General features: G+C 36.1%; 5 protein-coding genes across 16 annotated transcripts; 3 read left to right on the forward strand and 2 right to left on the reverse strand.

Annotated features, from left to right (window-relative positions):
• Positions 1–404: 404 nt before the first annotated feature.
• AT5G45350 (proline-rich family protein) lies at positions 405–2,675 on the reverse strand. 7 transcript variants are annotated; one of them, NM_001085247.2, is made up of 4 exons: positions 2,264–2,299; positions 1,751–1,889; positions 1,166–1,483; positions 424–944 (listed from the first exon to the last, which is right to left on the reverse strand). In NM_001085247.2, exons 3-4 carry the CDS (start codon positions 1,458–1,460, stop codon positions 706–708), a joined length of 534 nt encoding a protein of 177 aa, NP_001078716.1. In that variant the 5' UTR covers positions 1,461–1,483; positions 1,751–1,889; positions 2,264–2,299; the 3' UTR covers positions 424–705. The 7 variants fall into 7 exon arrangements, with proteins under 7 accessions (NP_568642.1, NP_001078716.1, NP_001332037.1 ...); NM_123903.3 differs by lacking the exon at positions 1,751–1,889 and having other exon boundaries at positions 405–944; positions 2,264–2,675; NM_001344612.1 differs by having other exon boundaries at positions 443–1,483.
• A 419-nt stretch (positions 2,676–3,094) lies between these two features.
• AT5G45360 (F-box family protein) lies at positions 3,095–5,477 on the reverse strand. The gene is made up of 8 exons (NM_123904.4): positions 5,214–5,477; positions 4,693–4,896; positions 4,537–4,610; positions 4,348–4,423; positions 4,087–4,197; positions 3,828–4,002; positions 3,568–3,744; positions 3,095–3,459 (listed from the first exon to the last, which is right to left on the reverse strand). The coding sequence occupies exons 1-8, from the start codon at positions 5,274–5,276 to the stop codon at positions 3,389–3,391; spliced, it is 951 nt and encodes a 316-aa protein (NP_568643.1). The 5' UTR covers positions 5,277–5,477; the 3' UTR covers positions 3,095–3,388.
• Positions 5,478–5,696: 219 nt separating this feature from the next.
• Positions 5,697–9,056, forward strand: UMAMIT1 (nodulin MtN21 /EamA-like transporter family protein). 6 transcript variants are annotated; one of them, NM_001344615.1, is made up of 7 exons: positions 5,697–6,169; positions 6,974–7,231; positions 7,493–7,555; positions 7,642–7,758; positions 7,850–8,291; positions 8,465–8,616; positions 8,732–9,056. In NM_001344615.1, the coding sequence occupies exons 2-7, from the start codon at positions 7,017–7,019 to the stop codon at positions 8,886–8,888; spliced, it is 1,146 nt and encodes a 381-aa protein (NP_001330972.1). In that variant the 5' UTR covers positions 5,697–6,169; positions 6,974–7,016; the 3' UTR covers positions 8,889–9,056. The 6 variants fall into 6 exon arrangements, with proteins under 6 accessions (NP_001330972.1, NP_974887.1, NP_199350.2 ...); NM_123905.2 differs by lacking the exon at positions 5,697–6,169 and having other exon boundaries at positions 6,897–7,231; positions 7,850–7,965; positions 8,038–8,291; positions 8,732–9,026; NM_203158.2 differs by having other exon boundaries at positions 5,697–7,231.
• Positions 9,057–9,547: 491 nt separating this feature from the next.
• On the forward strand, positions 9,548–14,534 carry DUR3 (urea-proton symporter DEGRADATION OF UREA 3 (DUR3)). Its single transcript, NM_123906.5, has 10 exons — positions 9,548–10,110; positions 10,488–10,595; positions 10,731–10,826; positions 10,925–11,007; positions 11,361–11,581; positions 11,812–12,074; positions 12,360–12,598; positions 13,023–13,453; positions 13,552–13,785; positions 14,031–14,534. Exons 1-10 carry the CDS (start codon positions 9,943–9,945, stop codon positions 14,300–14,302), a joined length of 2,115 nt encoding a protein of 704 aa, NP_199351.2. The 5' UTR covers positions 9,548–9,942; the 3' UTR covers positions 14,303–14,534.
• Positions 14,535–14,859: 325 nt separating this feature from the next.
• On the forward strand, positions 14,860–16,744 carry CLPP4 (CLP protease P4). Its single transcript, NM_123907.4, has 3 exons — positions 14,860–15,351; positions 15,709–16,214; positions 16,405–16,744. Exons 1-2 carry the CDS (start codon positions 14,957–14,959, stop codon positions 16,190–16,192), a joined length of 879 nt encoding a protein of 292 aa, NP_568644.1. The 5' UTR covers positions 14,860–14,956; the 3' UTR covers positions 16,193–16,214; positions 16,405–16,744.
• The last annotated feature ends 158 nt before the right edge of the window (positions 16,745–16,902 follow it).

Below are 16,902 nucleotides of genomic sequence, written 5' to 3' on the forward strand. Positions count from 1 at the left end.
GAGTTTGGAGCGCCTTTTAACTAATGCAGTGGTTAGTCAAGCCGTCTGCATTTCTAACTATGTAAACCAATTGGAACAAAACCCAACTAACAAACTTCCTAAAAAAATGTGTTTTTGTTTACAAGAAGATCGAATTCGGATCATGGAGTTTCATCATCCACCAAAACTTTCCCTCAACTCAGGTCTGGCCATTTATATATTTTTAATAACAAAAACAGAGCATTTCATATGCCACAACACCAAAGCTCACTCAAAATCAAAGCTCTTTTTTCCTTCGTTTATTCTTTTTTTCCTTCTGGCCAAGTGTAAGTAGAGAAGTTGCGATGGACCAACGTAAGTTGATTCAACCCGTTGTAAACTCATCCTAATCTAGCTCTAATTGTATATATTTGTATATAGTATAGAGAATAATTAAGTGATTTGTCTGTTTAAGATAACAATTAATCATAATCATGACTTCTATAAGCTTAAGCAATGTAAAAAACAGTATATACAAAAATCTTAAAACAACACACCGAAACCAGAATCTGTCATTATAAAGCCAACGATAGCTTTAAAGTACACAATAAGATTTGATACTAATTAAGTTTCAATTATTCCAACTCGAACCAGCAATCTAACCGACGAAAGTCAACTTATATAATGTTTAGGGCTTATTTGAAACATTGGTCAGTCCAGACAGATTCACAAAAGGTATTAACTAGATCACTTCCACTTCTTGAACTTGCCTCCTCCAAACATTCCATGCTTCCCATGCTTGAACTTCCCGTGCTTCCCATGCTTGAACTTACCATGACCATGACCATAGCCATAGCCATGACCATGGCCAAAACCGTGACCATATGCAGCATGTCCGTAAGGACCGTGAGAGCTATGAGCTACGTGGTGAGCTCCATAGGCAGCTGCAGCACCTGCAATCATACCCCCAATTCCTCCTGCGTGTCCTGAAACAAGTATAAATAACAGCATGAATAAAGAAACCAAAGTGACATTTAACACCAAATATGATACTAAATCTCAGATTTTAGCAATGAACATACAGACAATCACAAAACAACATATAAACAACTTCTCCTATTTTAACTTGTTTGTACAGTGACCATTACAACACTTAACTGGCAAACTACATGGGAGAAAAAAACCATTAGCAAAAGAAACACAGTACCTGAGTGATGAGCAGGATAGCCAGCAGGAGGGTAACCACCATGACCAGGTGCAGGAGGATAACCTCCATAACCAGGAGCTGGAGGATAACCACCATAACCAGGGGCGGGAGGATAACCACCAGGAGCAGGTGGGTAGGCACCCGGAGGATAACCTGCAGGCGGGTAAGCACCGGGTGGTGGAGGGTAACCTTGTTGTGGGTATCCAGCGGGTGGATAAGCCCCAGGGGGTGGGTATCCAGCGGGAGGATACCCATGAAACCCTTTGTCTTTGTCATTATCATTGTCACCTCCCATGTTTTCTCAATCAGTAACAAAACCTACGAAAAGATACCACAAGAAAACATCAATTTAGGTCACAATTGGACAAACCAAGCATGAACTTCAAGCTCAGGGGATCATGCAGGAACACCAAACTCAAGTAATGAGATAACCAAGCAATGTAATTAATCACTGATTTTGGTCAGAGATCAAATGCAGTTAATCCCAATCATATTGCACAAACCAAACATTAACTTCAAGCTTTCATCAAAGAATCAAGTACACCAGAGTCAAGTAATGAGATAAATCAATCAAACTGCACAAACCAAGCCTGAGTTTCAAACTTTCTTCAGGGAATCGAGCAGACACACCAGATGAGAAATCAGATGAACCAGCAATGTTATCACTCATTGATTAGGTCACAGATCAATCTCCAGTAAACCCAATCAAATTGCATACACCAAGCTTTAAACATCAAGCAGACACAATATAAATGAGATCAATCAATAACACATGACAGGTAAATCAAAGAACTCGAATTTAAGATCCTAAGCATAAGAAAGTTCTATACTTTATCACTCACCTCGAGAGAGCCAAACGAATGTGAACAATTAAAACCCAATTCGCTAAATAAAAAACCTCAATTCATATTTTTGTTTTGTTAAAATCGTAAATATACCCATACACATGGAGCAAAACAAACAAAAAAATCAAAAATTTCTAGGTTTTCAGCAGATCGAATCAAGAGAGAAGACAAGCTTAAAGAACACAGATCAGAAGAGCGAATCGCTGATCAAAAATTAACGATCTAAAAGAAAAAAAGATGAGTTTTTTTTTACCTTAGACGAATCGCGAAATATGTCGAAACGAAATTGGAAGAGAAAAAAATAAGACCTTATAGGTATTTATACATGTTTCTTACGCGGTACGATTTCCAAAAAAGATATATTTTTATTTTTAGTCCTTATATTTTACTATGAATCACAGGCTACACTTACGTTGTCATAATTAACAATGCTATCCAAATTTTCAGCACGAAGGACGACACATGTAACACTACCAATGTTTTGCTTATAGATTGAATATTTTCATGAATTGTTTGTTGTATTTTTTCAAATTTGGAACGGTTTTTAATTTCTCGTGGGGGTGTTTATGAAATATATTAAACTGTGGGGGCAAAGGAGAGAATTATGAGAATATTTTCCAACGTAAATATTTTAGCGTTGCGAGAACGCGCAATGGACGCGTGATTCTGTTTACGTAGGAGATAAGAATGTCTTTTAATTTGCACTTTCGCAAGAGAATCGAATCCAAAAAATTCTTATTAACATTAATTGAATTAGTACATATTTGATTTTAGGCAATGTCACATTGCCAATGTGTATTAATGAATTTATTTAATAATAATTTCATTTTTCTAGTTTTGCTTATGCTTATCTCACTAAATACTAAAATTTTCTAAATCCATTCATACTTTATACTTATCTATAAAATCAAACATTTATTAAGATTATCAATTCATTTTTCATTCAAACACATCAGTGGTGATAATTGATGTATAGTTATTAGAATATATTGCTATAAACTTCATTTTGAACTAATCATCGATTTGTCATCATAATCAGTTCTAACCAGGACAAATTTGTAATATGGTTTAAATGAACAAAGAATGGCTATAAAAATTAATGAGAAAACCAATATCGGGAGCAAATTACTAGTTACCAATAGGTTTACTGATAAAGTTGGAACGTAATTACTAGGTGTAACACTTTTTAAGGACAATGTTAATCACATACAATGATATATATGTATACGTTACAAAGCTGACTGATTAAAACAAGAGCTACATTTGATTCATTTCAACTCCACAGAACCCAGGCAGAATCAGGTCAGAGAGAGAGAGAGAGAGAAGACCTTACAGAAAGTAGGCCTTATGAAATTGGACAAAAGGTCGAGACTTTTGCTCAGCAGAACCTCAGGGTACGTTCCAGTTCCTGCTCATCATCGCAGTTGTAGCCAAGTTCAAAAGCTCGGGCTGCGATGAAAAGAAGACGCAAATAGTTCACTTATGTTGGAAAATAAAAATAATATTTGGAAAAGGAAGTGTGTGAGAGATATGAGAAAGAGATAGATAGATGTGTACCTAATCGGCTTTTATCTGTGAATACTTCAGCTTCTAGTTCAGCTTCTTCCTCATAACACCCATCTGCGTCTGGCTCAGTTTGTACAAGTAAAGTATCAGAACAAACTCCTGAGATAGTACACACCATGAGGTCACCCTCTGGACTCAGTATTACTTCCTTGCAGTTATCATCGCATACTGTTATAAAGACCATAAAAACTATGTAAGTTTAGAGTAAAACACAGTAACAAAGTTACATTTTACAGCATTTCATTACATACCATGAACATTTCCCGTCTCTTTGCATATGAACACGTCGTCAATCTGATGGTATGAACATTTGGTTCCCAAACAAATATGGCCAGTGACAGCCTTATCAGTAAGTCCTTTGCTTTTCTTCCATAGAGAAACTTGTTCAAGTACAGTATTGTCAAGAATTATCCGGTCATCCACCATCTAAAAATTGCAAACAAGAACATGAGAAAATTCTTCACGTGATGATTTGTCCTAAAACATAAACAGATAATTATAAATAGTTACCTGGGACGGAAGAGGTGCTTGGCTTCTCTTTGCTGCTTGCATATGTACGTAATACTCCTTGAAATCCGACGGACAGGTTCTGACAAGTTCAATCATGTCCTGTTCATCACGCTAAAATTCGACAAGAGAAAGGAATCACTTAAAAATATATATGATCTGACTTCTACTAGCAACGCAAACTAACACTGTATATTCTTCAGCAATGTAATACTACTTGGAAACATCTAACAAGTTTATACGAAAAACCAAGGAGAAACTCACATCAATATAAAGCTTCTTCCAAGCAGATTCACGTAACTTTCTACTTGGAAGAGTTAGACCCCACCGGATACAGTACCTGCATATAAACAAAAAACAACCAATAAGATCATCACATCGTTTTTGAATACAAAGTATTGATTTTGAAAACAAGATTATCAACGACAATAAGGGGTACAAGAAGAGGCTTACAGGCGACGCCATAAGGATTCATCAGCCGCAGCAAAATTGAGAAATTTACAAACCAAGGAGCATGATACAAGATCCTGTAATGACATTCAAACAATTTAGTTTAAAAGCAATCCTCAAACATCAATAAAGTTCGAGTTTGAACTATATAGTATATACCTCCGAAGATAAGAACTTGAGAATATGACGAAACAGCTCAGTAGGAACATTGGTGAAAACTCCACTCTCTATTCTCTTTGCATCAGTTTTATCTTTGTTACCATTTTCCTTTTGATCTTCATCCTTCTCTAGAGCCTTTGTTTCGCCTTTCTCAATACGTTGCCGTTTTGCCTCAGGTTCTTTCGTTTCTTCTTTATCCTCTACCTACAAAAACCAAAGCATCAATAAATAATCTAACCTTTCACAGGACAACGCTGAACAAGAGCAAAATCACAATGGACATCAATCGAAGAACATGAACAAAAATTATGTGATTTTTCAAAAATTTCAAATGTATGCATATAAGATCAAATTTACAGATCAAGGAACTGAAGTTATCAAAAATGAAAAAAAAAACTAGGGGAACGGGAAAATCTCGACAGAATTTCAGATTCAGCTACAAAATTCAAAGATTGATGGAGAAGAAATTACTAAACCCTAAATGAAATCGAAAATTTGAATAAACGGAGAAATTTTTATACCGATGAGACTTCTGATTCGAGGAATCGAGCGAAACACTCATCTTCCTCATCGGAAACAGACATACTTTTCAGTCGGTGAAGATCAAAGCTCCGACGACGATGGTTGCGTTTATGCGGCCAAGGAAAGGATTGGAGAGAGACAAGACTCGAGAGGGTTGGCGTTTGGAATCGGTGGCGTGAGATTGGAGACGACCTCGGGCCGAATAATTTTGATAAATGGGCTAATAACCTAAATGGGCCATATATTAATAAATAAGCCCATAACACTAACCCTCCTCCTTGTCGTTAGCGTCATTAATACAAATTAGCTTTCTAAACGTGATTAAATAACAACATTTTTCTGAATTATTATTACGAGTTAACGACGTTCGAACTACTACTATAATTAAATTTTCTTAAAACAGAACATTTGTTATTGGATCAGCAACTACTTTTTAAGGAGTTTTTTCATTTAAGGAAATGTTATATTACTAGATCCACTAATCGACATAAATAAAGGCATATTTTACCAACTTCAGTATTACACTGTAAAAATTAGGCCTGGAAGTTCGGCATAACCCGTTTAAACCGAACCGAACAAACCGACGATTTCGGTTTTCGGTTTCAAACCGATTTTCTGTTGTAAATCGTTCGGTAGAATTTTAAATTGATTTCGGTTTTCGGGTTTTTCGGTTCGGTTCATCAAAACCGATCGGTTTTGTTCGGATTGGGGAGATACCTTTTAAAACAGAAAAATCCTAGATCTATCACTTCATCTTCTTTGTTTTCTAAACTCTCCTCTTCACGAACACCTTTATTTCTCCTCATCTCTAACCCATTTTTATCTTTTAACCTTCTAATTCTTCCTTATTCCTCCTTCTTCTCCTTGTCTTCGTTCTTCTTCTCCACCTTTTAGGTTCGCAGAAATATTCTATTAAGCCACCGCGACATCGATCTTCTCTGGCAATGATTTCATGGTTCTCTACATCTTTTCTCACCACCGCACAATACAAATCTATTTTCTCTGTTTTCAATGTTCTTCTTCTTCATCTCACCCTTGTTTTTCTTTGACGGCCGTCATTTCCAAAAAATAAAACAAAACAAAACCCTAGATGGGTGTGATGGGCTTTTCTTGTCCCTGGAAAAAAAGAATTTGGGTTTTGAAAAGTTAAAAACCGTCATGGGCTTTTTGACTTTACTTGTCCCTCAAAAAAAAAGTTTTGGGTTTTTAAATGTCAAAAGCCGATATGGGCTTTAAAAACAGCCCACTATGCCTAATATTGTGATCTAAACTGATTAGGTTAACCGATTAAAAAAAATTCGGTTTAATTTCGGCGAATTATAAATCCTAGTAACCGAACCGAAAAAACCGAGTACCGAACCGAACCGAACCGAATTTTTGTTCGGTTCAATTCGGCAGAATTTTTGAAAACCGAAAAACCCGGAAAACCGAACAAACCGAACCGTTTAACCCGAGTAAACCGAATTTTTATATTACACCATTTTTTGTGGAAAATTTTCATATTTTTTAAGTAGGATATATGAGCATATTTAACAAATGTGTTAATCTGTTAGGCTTCAATGTGTATAAGATTTAAGAAAATAATCTGGCAAATTTTTTTTTGCCTCAACTTAACAAAAAATCATAGTTAACAAATTGAAGAAGACCAACGACTACAATGACCAGAGAAGTTTTTTTTTTTTTTGGAACGAAAAAACAGAGAAGTTAGAATTACAATTTACAGAGCAAATCAAAGGATCTCAATTTCTTTAGTCAACAGGTGTTCCTTCTCTTCTTCCTCGATTCGGAGGTAGAGAAGAAAAATGGCAGCTCCGGCGATCCTAAACGGCGGCGATGCGACGGAGAGAGAAACACGAATGGCTCACTCTGCAATGACATTGGTTCAGGTCATAAATGGAGGATACCATGTGGTTACGAAAGTAGCTCTTAACGTTGGTGTAAATCAGCTCGTTTTTTGTGTCTTTCGCGATCTTCTTGCTCTCTCCATTCTCGCACCTCTCGCTTTTTTCCGTGAAAGGTCCCTTTTTATCTTCTTCTCAAAATCTCTCTGTTTCTTTATCCTTTTGCTTGAATTGCTAAAGTCTCTGAAGTCTCTGTTTCTGATTGTTTTGATGAGTTTATATGCGGCAAAATCAGACAAATAGTTTGATCTCTCTGGAATTGGAATTAGGGTTGTTTTTCTTTGTTAATTCTGGTTCTATTGTTTAATGATGGATTGCAATTTTGTGTGACTTGGATTTGTCTTTTGATAAAGATTTGCTCTTTTAATTTCTTGTAGAACGATCAGACCTCCTATGAATAGAAGCATCTTCTTTTCACTCTTCTTTCTTGGTTTAGCAGGGTAAAGTAATCAGCTTGTATCTCTTTATCTTTTGAATCATGCTAATGAAAGATTCTAATAACAACATTCAATCTCAATCTTGATAGGATATTTGGGAACCAGTTACTATTTCTTATGGGTTTATCTTACACGAATCCAACTTATGCTGCTGCTATACAACCATCAATCCCTGTCTTTACATTTCTCTTGGCTGTCTTGATGGGGTGAGTATGAGTTTCCTCAACATTACTGTAAAATGTGAAAATTTGTAATATAAAGTTTCAATCTTTTGATGGTCTTCTTCTTTGTATACAGTACAGAAAAAGTGAACTTGTTGAAAGTCGAGGGCCAAACGAAAGTTGGAGGTACTCTTGTTTGTGTTTCGGGTGCTATAGCGATGGCTTTGTTTCGTGGTCCAGCCTTGTTTGGAGGTAAAGATGCAGCAGATTCAGTGAAAAGTGTAATTATTGATAGAAGTCAACCAGAGCTTAATGGGTGGTTAGTCTCTAGTTTTCTTGGTCTTGGGTTTGATCAATGGCACATTGGAGTTTTATGTTTGATTGGAAACTGTATGTGTATGGCTGCTTTTCTCGCTGTCCAAGCACCGGTTTTGAAGAAGTATCCTGCCTACCTTTCGGTTGCTGCGTATTCATACTTCTTCGGTGCATCAATAATGATCACAACAGCTATCTTGTTTGTTAGAGAGCCTAAAGATTGGAGCTTAACACAATCTGAGGTTCTTGCTGTTATATTCGCAGTAAGTTTTCACAACCGAGATGTAATATGTTTATTTGGGTGTGTTTGTGTTTTGGAGCTTGAGCTCAAATCATTTGAACTTGAACTCAAAAAGATTGGAACTCGATTCTGTACATACGGATTCATCTTACTAGTTTGTGTTTAATTGTTTTCTTTTCGGTTTTTATTCCTCAGGGAGTGTTTGCCTCAGCTCTAAACTATGGACTCTTGACTTGGTCCAATAAAATTCTTGGAGCTGCTTTGGTTTCCCTATACAATCCTCTTCAGCCTGCAACATCGGCCTTTTTATCGACAATTTTCCTCGGCAGCCCGATCTATCTTGGAAGGTTTTTAAATTTTATGCACTCTTCTTTGTATCTTTGATTCATCCAGACACATACAAACCTTTCTGTCTTCTTGTATTGGATCATATAAACACCTTGGTTTTTGTTCTCTCCGCAGCGTTTTGGGTGGAATCCTCATCATTTGCGGGCTTTATATGGTTACTTGGGCATCTTACAGAGAGCAACAAACAACATCAGCTGGGAATGAGATTGCTTCTTCTAGTGATGTAAGAATCTCGGAACCTTTCATTTACAGAGATGAGACTGGTAAATAAATAAGAAAAGGTAAAGAAAGGATACTTGTACCGTTGTACGTAGTTAATATCAGACAAAAACTTGACAAATCATACAATTTTTTCGAGTTCAAACATTGATTCTTTAAACGGTAAATAATTCAAAATAATTACTTCGCCTCTTTTTTGGTAATGCAAGTTCAACTATGGAAACAAATCTCTATTTTTATTTTAAGAATTGGTTGTTTCAATACGTTTTTTAGTTGGGTGACAAAGAAGCGTATATTTTAAATTCAATCTTAGATAAAAGGAATCAAGAACACTTAAAAAGTCATTGTACCTAAAGACAAGCACGATTAACAAAAAGGAAAACATTATATATGTCAACGGACATGTTACATACTTACATGTCAGTGTGATATAAGCTGGGAAGAAGACAACAAAAGTTTTAGCAACATATTATCTTGAATTTGTGAAGATAGTGTCTATTCCATAATTCCAACAGAGTGGTATGTCTTTGCGACATACACACATAGACGAGCTCATGAGAATCAAGAATCAATATATATTATCTATATCTAACATATTCCACGCATTTCGAGTAACCAAGATAGATGTTTTAGTAGTTATTGCCAAACTATGTGTGTGCATAAAGTATTAACAAGTAGGTACTGACCTAGTAAAAAAATGAAAGGTATAACTTATAAGTTTCTTACGAGTACTTAGATCACTCATGACATCATTGTCCAAGTGGAAACCATTAATAGCAAATAAACAAAAATCATTGACTTATTGAAGTACGAAATTATTGACTTTCTCCCATTTCATCATCAATAATGGTAACAATTTCTAATTTGTGTGGATAGTATCTTATACGTCATGACAACTCTTGGGAATGGTAATTTAACCATAGAAGAGATTCAATTTCTTTTTCTAAGTTTATTAGATTCCTTTGTTTGCTAAATCAAGATTCTTTCAAGTTGAAGATTCTTTCTAATAGTATATACAAGAGGGAAGAATCTTTCAACTATCACTCCCTACAAATTCCATGAGAAAATTCACTTTTCCAATCAAAACGTAAAGAAGAAGAGGAAGAATGGCTACATGTCCTCCTTTCGATTTCTCGACCAAATATTACGATGGTGACGGCGGATGCCAGAGGCAGAGCAGCTTCTTCGGAGGCACGACGGTGCTCGATCAAGGCGTTGGCTACGCCGTGATTCTTGGTTTTGGTGCTTTCTTTGCCGTCTTCACATCTTTTTTGGTTAGTTTCCGTTTCTGAATTACAAATACTTTCTTATGAAAAGCAAGACGACTTCTATGATTTGCTCGTGACCACAAAAAATAGTAGTCATATGGTTTATGCTAACAAATAAAACAAAGGATGCTAATTTTCATTGTTTAGTAGACGTTGATTATTCTTTTTTGTTTTTTTGTTCTAAAATTTTCATTCTTATTAAAATAGATATTAATCAAATTAATTCATATATCAAGTTTCGATAGAATCTTTTTTGGCCTATTAAGTATGAAAATTGTGGCGACCGTGTGTAAATTTTATAAATCATATTATAAATAATATGTATATTGTCCTAATAAGTCCACCATGATAAATAATATGTATATTGTCCTAAATGAATGAAGGTATGGTTAGAAAAACGATATGTGGGAGCTCGTCATACATCGGAATGGTTCAATACAGCGGGAAGAAACGTTAAGACAGGACTTATTGCAAGTGTCATTGTATCACAGGTAAAACTATAATTCTAATAATTATAATTGATGATATAAAGTTATAAAACACTCCATAATCTTTGACGTATAATTTAACTGTAGAATTTTACTTAAAGTTATTAATTTGATTTATGTTGGTCGATGGGTGAATAGTGGACATGGGCTGCGACCATACTGCAAAGTTCAAACGTAGCATGGCAGTATGGGGTTAGTGGACCGTTTTGGTACGCTAGTGGAGCCACCATACAGGTTAATTCCGAAACATAAACTATACAATATAAATTTTTGTTTCTATAACCTGTATGCATAATTAATGAATAATCGATGATGATTGATGAACAAAGTAGGTGCTGTTGTTTGGTGTGATGGCGATTGAGATAAAAAGAAAGGCTCCTAATGCTCACACGGTCTGCGAAATCGTGAAGGCTCGGTACGTAAAAACCGAACTAACCTCAAACCAACAATTATTTTCATTTGCTTAGTCAAGATTATTAAATAAAATTAAAATTTATAATACTAATTTTATCAGTATATCTTAAATTTATTTATTTTGGGTTAGTTTTCAAAAAATATATTTTGTGGACCAAACTAAACAGAATAAGTTTTGTTTTGTTTGAGCCCTTTAACCAAAAAAAGAAAGTTTTATTTTGTTTTTGTTCTTTTGTATAAGGGCCAATAAATTTTGATTTTTTGATAACATTTCCGAAACAGTAGACCAAATTGCTCGAGCATTAATTTTAGGTTAGTATTTTACTTTGTTTTGTATGTTTTTGATAAAATTAGTTGGGGAACCGCAACACATATAGTGTTTTTGGTGTTTTGTTTGGCGACAAACGTCGTTGTGACGGCGATGCTCTTGCTCGGCGGCTCTGCTGTGGTGAATGCTCTAACCGGAGTGAATCTATACGCCGCAAGCTTTCTCATTCCTCTCGGCGTCGTTGTCTATACTTTGGCTGGAGGACTTAAAGCTACTTTCCTCGCAAGCTACGTTCACTCCGTTATAGGTATTGAATTAGTGACAAATGTGATATTGCTTTGTCATATAATCTCATAGTATGCATGTAAAAGTTTTAGAGACGCAAAAAAAAATTAAAAAAACATAATACTAAACTTAAAAAATCAAAGTATATGAGTTATTGGTTTCTATCCATTTATATATGTAACCCCACAAAATCGGAGAGACCCTTACAATAAATTGTTGTTTACTATCTTTGTGTTATTCGTCTATCTTCAGTTCACGTGGCTCTAGTCGTCTTTGTGTTTCTGGTCTACACATCGAGTAAAGAGCTTGGCAGTCCGTCCGTGGTCTATGACCGACTAAAAGATATGGTCGCTAAGTCAAGGTCATGCACTGAGCCACTCTCGCACCACGGTCAAGCTTGTGGTCCGGTTGATGGCAACTTTAGAGGCTCCTATCTCACCATGTTGAGCTCTGGCGGCGCTGTCTTCGGTCTCATCAACATTGTCGGAAACTTCGGCACTGTCTTCGTAGATAATGTAAGATGATTTCTCTACAGTGAAGTATTTTAGTTTAATTCTCTTTTGGTTTTCGTTTTAGTTTTAGTTTTTGGCATTTTGCCATAGGATTTTAATATGAAATACCATTTGATGAGTTTTTGGTTTTTGCATATATTTTTTTTAAAAAGTGGATGGATTATTAATTTAGTCGTAAATAAATCATGATAAACTCTGGATGGGATGGATTCCTTAAACAAAAAGTTGAAATAGTTATTTTACGGATTATGTACCAATATTCACAGTTAAATGTTAAATGTTTTGTAGGGTTATTGGGTGAGTGCAATAGCTGCTCGGCCTTCGTCGACCCACAAAGGGTATTTGCTTGGTGGACTCGTGTGGTTCGCTGTACCGTTCTCTCTAGCTACCTCGTTAGGTCTCGGCGCACTAGCCCTTGACTTGCCTATATCTAAGGACGAGGCTGACCGAGGTTTGGTTCCACCTGCCACAGCCATTGCTCTCATGGGTAAATCAGGATCCTTGCTTCTACTCACTATGCTATTTATGTAAGTACACTCTCTCTAGATCATATATATATAAATAAGTTTTGGCATAACAAAGTTTATGGGTAGATGTTTTGGTTCTTTTTTTGCTTTATTTAGTTCTTTCAATTGATTTTTAAGAATCATTTTAACGCATTACTGGTTTAGTTTAACAAAATTTGGGTCTGAAATTTAATCAGTAACCAACTAGTCAATTTGATTCGGGTTGATTCAATTATTTCAATTCAAATTGGTTCGTTCAGTTCAAATACGCATACTACATATAATGCATGAATCGTATGAGTTGTGATCATAAGCCCTCTTTCTTTACAAGCAAGAATTTGTTTATAAGCTGTCTTGGTTACTTCTTACACAAGAAACCTAGTTAGCATACAAAATATACGCTTATTCCAAATCATGATGTATTACGGTATTTGTTGATCATTAGGGCTGTAACATCGGCTGGTTCTTCCGAGCTAATTGCAGTCTCATCGCTCTTTACATATGACATCTACCGAACATACATAAACCCTAGAGCAACCGGTAGACAAATCTTGAAAATCTCAAGATGCGCTGTTCTTGGATTTGGTTGTTTCATGGGGATTCTTGCAGTGGTCTTGAACAAAGCTGGTGTTTCACTTGGATGGATGTATCTCGCAATGGGAGTACTCATTGGTTCTGCGGTCATTCCCATTGCTTTCATGCTCTTGTGGAGTAAAGCCAATGCCTTTGGTGCAATTCTTGGAGCGACCTCGGGTTGTGTTTTTGGGATCATTACTTGGCTAACTACCGCAAAGACACAGTACGGACGCGTTGATCTTGATAGCACCGGGAAAAATGGCCCTATGTTAGCTGGTAACCTCGTTGCGATTCTAACAGGTCAGATTCCTATAGTTTACTCAATAAATTATGGTTTAAACCATAAACAAAGACCTAATCTTGGTTTGTTTTGGTCCGTCCATGTAAATAACATATAGGGGGGTTGATCCATGCGGTGTGTAGTCTAGTCCGGCCACAGAATTACGATTGGTCGACGACGAGGGAGATCAAAGTAGTGGAAGCGTATGCTTCAGGGGACGAAGATGTTGATGTTCCTGCCGAAGAGCTAAGAGAAGAGAAGCTGAGAAGAGCCAAAGCTTGGATTGTGAAATGGGGTCTTGTCTTCACTATCCTCATTGTTGTCATTTGGCCAGTTCTCTCTCTCCCAGCTCGTAAGTCTTCCCATACAAATGAAAATAAAGCTTAAATACTAACAAAACTTAGAATTTATCCGAACCATATTTTCTATTTTTTTTTTTTTGAATAGAAAAATAAAATGATAAAATTAATTAATTAACTCTTAAACAACACTAGTTTCGTCGTTTTCTAAAAGTAAAACAGTCTAAAATAAAATTTTGGTTACTAATATATAATAGCCCTTAATTAATGATCATGAACATCAATTAAAAATTTGCAGGCGTATTTAGCAGAGGATATTTCTGGTTTTGGGCAATTGTGGCAATAGCTTGGGGAACTATAGGATCCATCGTGATCATTGGTTTGCCATTGGTGGAAAGTTGGGACACGATCAAGAGTGTTTGTATGGGAATGTTCACAAACGATAGGGTGATGAAAAAGCTTGACGACTTGAACCATAGGCTTCGAGCTTTAACCATGGCTGTGCCAGAAGCTGAGAAGATATATTTGCTTGAACTTGAGAAGACCAAGAAAAATGATGAAGAAGGTTGAAGAAATATCATATTGGGTACACAAAAGGTTGATACTCTATTTTTGTTTGTATGCTTTGTTTGGTTGTCTTTTCTTGTTAATTTGTGTGAAATCGCATCAAAGCTATCTCCGTTTGTACAATGTGTTCAACATCTTTGATAAGTGTATGTATTATACAAACAACAGACAGTGAAAGTTTGAAACCATGATTAATTTAGTAGGTGTGGTTAGTTATGGATTTGGCTATTTTATTCGGTTTGGTTTAATTCGTTTGATTGGTTCAACAGACAGTGAAAGTGTGAAACAATTAACACGTTTTTTCCTCCGTCTAATTAAGGTGTAGTAAAATTGCGAACACTTGTTGAATTCAATTGATTTAGTTTTGTGCAATTTGACATGATTATATTTGTAAATTTGTACAATAGGCATTTAAATGGTTTGGTTTGGTTTGGGGTGCTTTCGTCGGATTCAATTCGGCCTGGTTCGCATGCCAAATAGGCCAGGGCCCAATAAACCGTAACTTGGATTAGGTAGACCAATTAAGAATAATAACCCGACCCGTTTCAATTAAGGGTCGGATCACTCACTCCCGTGTTTCTTCTTTCTTCTTCCAAAGGTGTTTGTTTTATCAAATCCACATTTCCCCAAATTTCTTTCTTCTTCTTCGCTTCAGCCATGGGAACCCTATCTCTCTCATCTTCTCTCAAACCTTCACTCGTTTCATCAAGACTCAATTCATCTTCCTCCGCATCTTCTTCTTCGTTTCCTAAACCAAACAATCTCTACCTCAAACCCACCAAACTCATTTCACCACCTCTCAGAACAACTTCACCATCGCCATTGAGATTCGCCAATGCTTCAATCGAGATGTCGCAGACACAGGAATCAGCTATTCGCGGAGCTGAATCTGACGTCATGGGTCTTCTCCTTAGGGAACGAATCGTCTTTCTCGGTAGTAGTATCGACGATTTCGTCGCTGATGCTATTATGAGTCAGTTGCTTCTCTTAGATGCTAAAGATCCAAAGAAAGATATCAAACTCTTTATCAATTCTCCTGGTGGTTCTCTCAGGTTAAATTTTTATTTCGTTTCTTTGTTTTCTCATCTGGGTTTCTGCGTTAATGGCGAAAGTTTCAGTCTTTAGTAACTTAGGTCAGATTTTAGGGTTTTAGTAAGCATTGAAACGTAATTCAGTTGACTGATAAATTTAAGTATAATATGCAGATTTTAGTTGAAATGAAGTGATTTCTCTGCTAAATTGCTGTGATAGAACTGTAAGAGCTGAAACTGTTCACTGAAGTCTCTCTTCAGCTATTTTGCTAATGTTACTTTGTGGTTGACTATTAGTAATCTTGTTGACTAGTTTGTATAGTGTTTGATTGGTTTTATATTATACTTCAGACTTAATGTTGTGATTGTTTGGTTTAGTGCAACCATGGCTATATACGATGTGGTTCAGCTTGTGAGAGCTGATGTTTCGACGATTGCTCTTGGCATTGCTGCATCAACAGCTTCGATTATTCTTGGTGCGGGAACTAAAGGCAAGCGCTTTGCTATGCCCAACACGAGGATAATGATTCATCAACCTCTTGGAGGTGCAAGCGGTCAAGCTATAGATGTTGAGATTCAAGCTAAGGAAGTTATGCATAACAAGAACAATGTCACCAGCATTATCGCGGGATGTACTAGTCGATCGTTTGAGCAGGTTCTGAAAGATATTGATAGGGACCGGTACATGTCTCCAATTGAAGCAGTTGAGTATGGTTTAATTGATGGAGTTATTGATGGAGACAGCATTATTCCTCTTGAACCTGTTCCTGATAGAGTGAAACCGAGAGTAAACTACGAGGAGATTAGCAAGGATCCGATGAAATTCTTGACTCCCGAGATACCTGATGATGAGATCTACTAAAGCCAAGCTCGTCTAGAAGCAGGTGATTGATCATTTTGACTATAACTACGTTCTGGTTAATATTTACCCATGGTTTCTTCATCGTTTGCTATTTAGTGGTGAAGATTGAATAATGTTTGAATCTTTATTGTCAAGAAGATGAATGAACATAAACCTAGTTAGACTGTTGTGATTTCCATTAAAGGAGAAATCTGACATTTCTTTATCTTCAGGGATCTTCAAATGTGACTAAGACTAGCAGTTTCGAGGAAAAGCTCAATTTCTTCTGCGGTTACTGGTATTGGCTTTGCGAAACCGAAGCTGGTAGTACTTGGCTTTTGTATCTCATATTTCAGTTGTTCAGAAAATAATTGTTCTTTAAATCACTCTGTTTTGAGGAAAATGACTTAAAGAAGCTGTAGTTATCTCGTTTATGACAATCCCTTCAAGTGTTTAATGGATTCAAGAAGTATCAGTCAGTATTTTTGTGGTATTCATATTTAAGACCATGAACTTTTACAACCATAAACTTTTTTATTTGCAAAATATATTATGTGAGGTGTTGATTTCGAGAAACAAAATGTTAGCAAACGAATAGTATGTTTTAAGGCTGTAAAATACCATGATTATGGCATACACTTTGGTAAAAAACCTCAAAACTAACCTACATATATAAATAATCGTATATTAAGCTCCACTAAACTATATATACGTCGGTGATCATTTAGCTA

This window comes from Arabidopsis thaliana, chromosome 5, assembly GCF_000001735.4.
Source record: "Arabidopsis thaliana chromosome 5, partial sequence".
In the NCBI taxonomy this organism is placed as follows: domain Eukaryota; kingdom Viridiplantae; phylum Streptophyta; class Magnoliopsida; order Brassicales; family Brassicaceae; genus Arabidopsis; species Arabidopsis thaliana.

Excerpts from the sequence above, each read along its gene's own strand:
- UMAMIT1 (NM_203158.2), top strand. The coding sequence starts at position 7,017 with ATGGCAGCTCCGGCGATCCTAAACGGCGGCGATGCGACGGAGAGAGAA. Across the intron at positions 7,759-7,849 it reads CTCTTGGCTGTCTTGATGGG|TACAGAAAAAGTGAACTTGT; the intron begins GTGAGTATGAGT and ends CTTTGTATACAG. Across the intron at positions 8,292-8,464 it reads TTCTTGCTGTTATATTCGCA|GGAGTGTTTGCCTCAGCTCT; the intron begins GTAAGTTTTCAC and ends TTTATTCCTCAG.
- CLPP4 (NM_123907.4), top strand. The coding sequence starts at position 14,957 with ATGGGAACCCTATCTCTCTCATCTTCTCTCAAACCTTCACTCGTTTCA. Across the intron at positions 15,352-15,708 it reads TCTCCTGGTGGTTCTCTCAG|TGCAACCATGGCTATATACG; the intron begins GTTAAATTTTTA and ends TGTTTGGTTTAG.
- DUR3 (NM_123906.5), top strand. The coding sequence starts at position 9,943 with ATGGCTACATGTCCTCCTTTCGATTTCTCGACCAAATATTACGATGGT. Across the intron at positions 13,454-13,551 it reads CCTCGTTGCGATTCTAACAG|GGGGGTTGATCCATGCGGTG; the intron begins GTCAGATTCCTA and ends AATAACATATAG. Across the intron at positions 13,786-14,030 it reads AGTTCTCTCTCTCCCAGCTC|GCGTATTTAGCAGAGGATAT; the intron begins GTAAGTCTTCCC and ends AAAAATTTGCAG.
- AT5G45360 (NM_123904.4), bottom strand. The coding sequence starts at position 5,276 with ATGTCTGTTTCCGATGAGGAAGATGAGTGTTTCGCTCGATTCCTCGAA. Across the intron at positions 4,897-5,213 it reads TCGAATCAGAAGTCTCATCG|GTAGAGGATAAAGAAGAAAC; the intron begins GTATAAAAATTT and ends TGGTTTTTGTAG. Across the intron at positions 4,611-4,692 it reads TCAAGTTCTTATCTTCGGAG|GATCTTGTATCATGCTCCTT; the intron begins GTATATACTATA and ends ATGTCATTACAG.
- AT5G45350 (NM_123903.3), bottom strand. The coding sequence starts at position 1,460 with ATGGGAGGTGACAATGATAATGACAAAGACAAAGGGTTTCATGGGTAT. Across the intron at positions 945-1,165 it reads CTATCCTGCTCATCACTCAG|GACACGCAGGAGGAATTGGG; the intron begins GTACTGTGTTTC and ends TACTTGTTTCAG.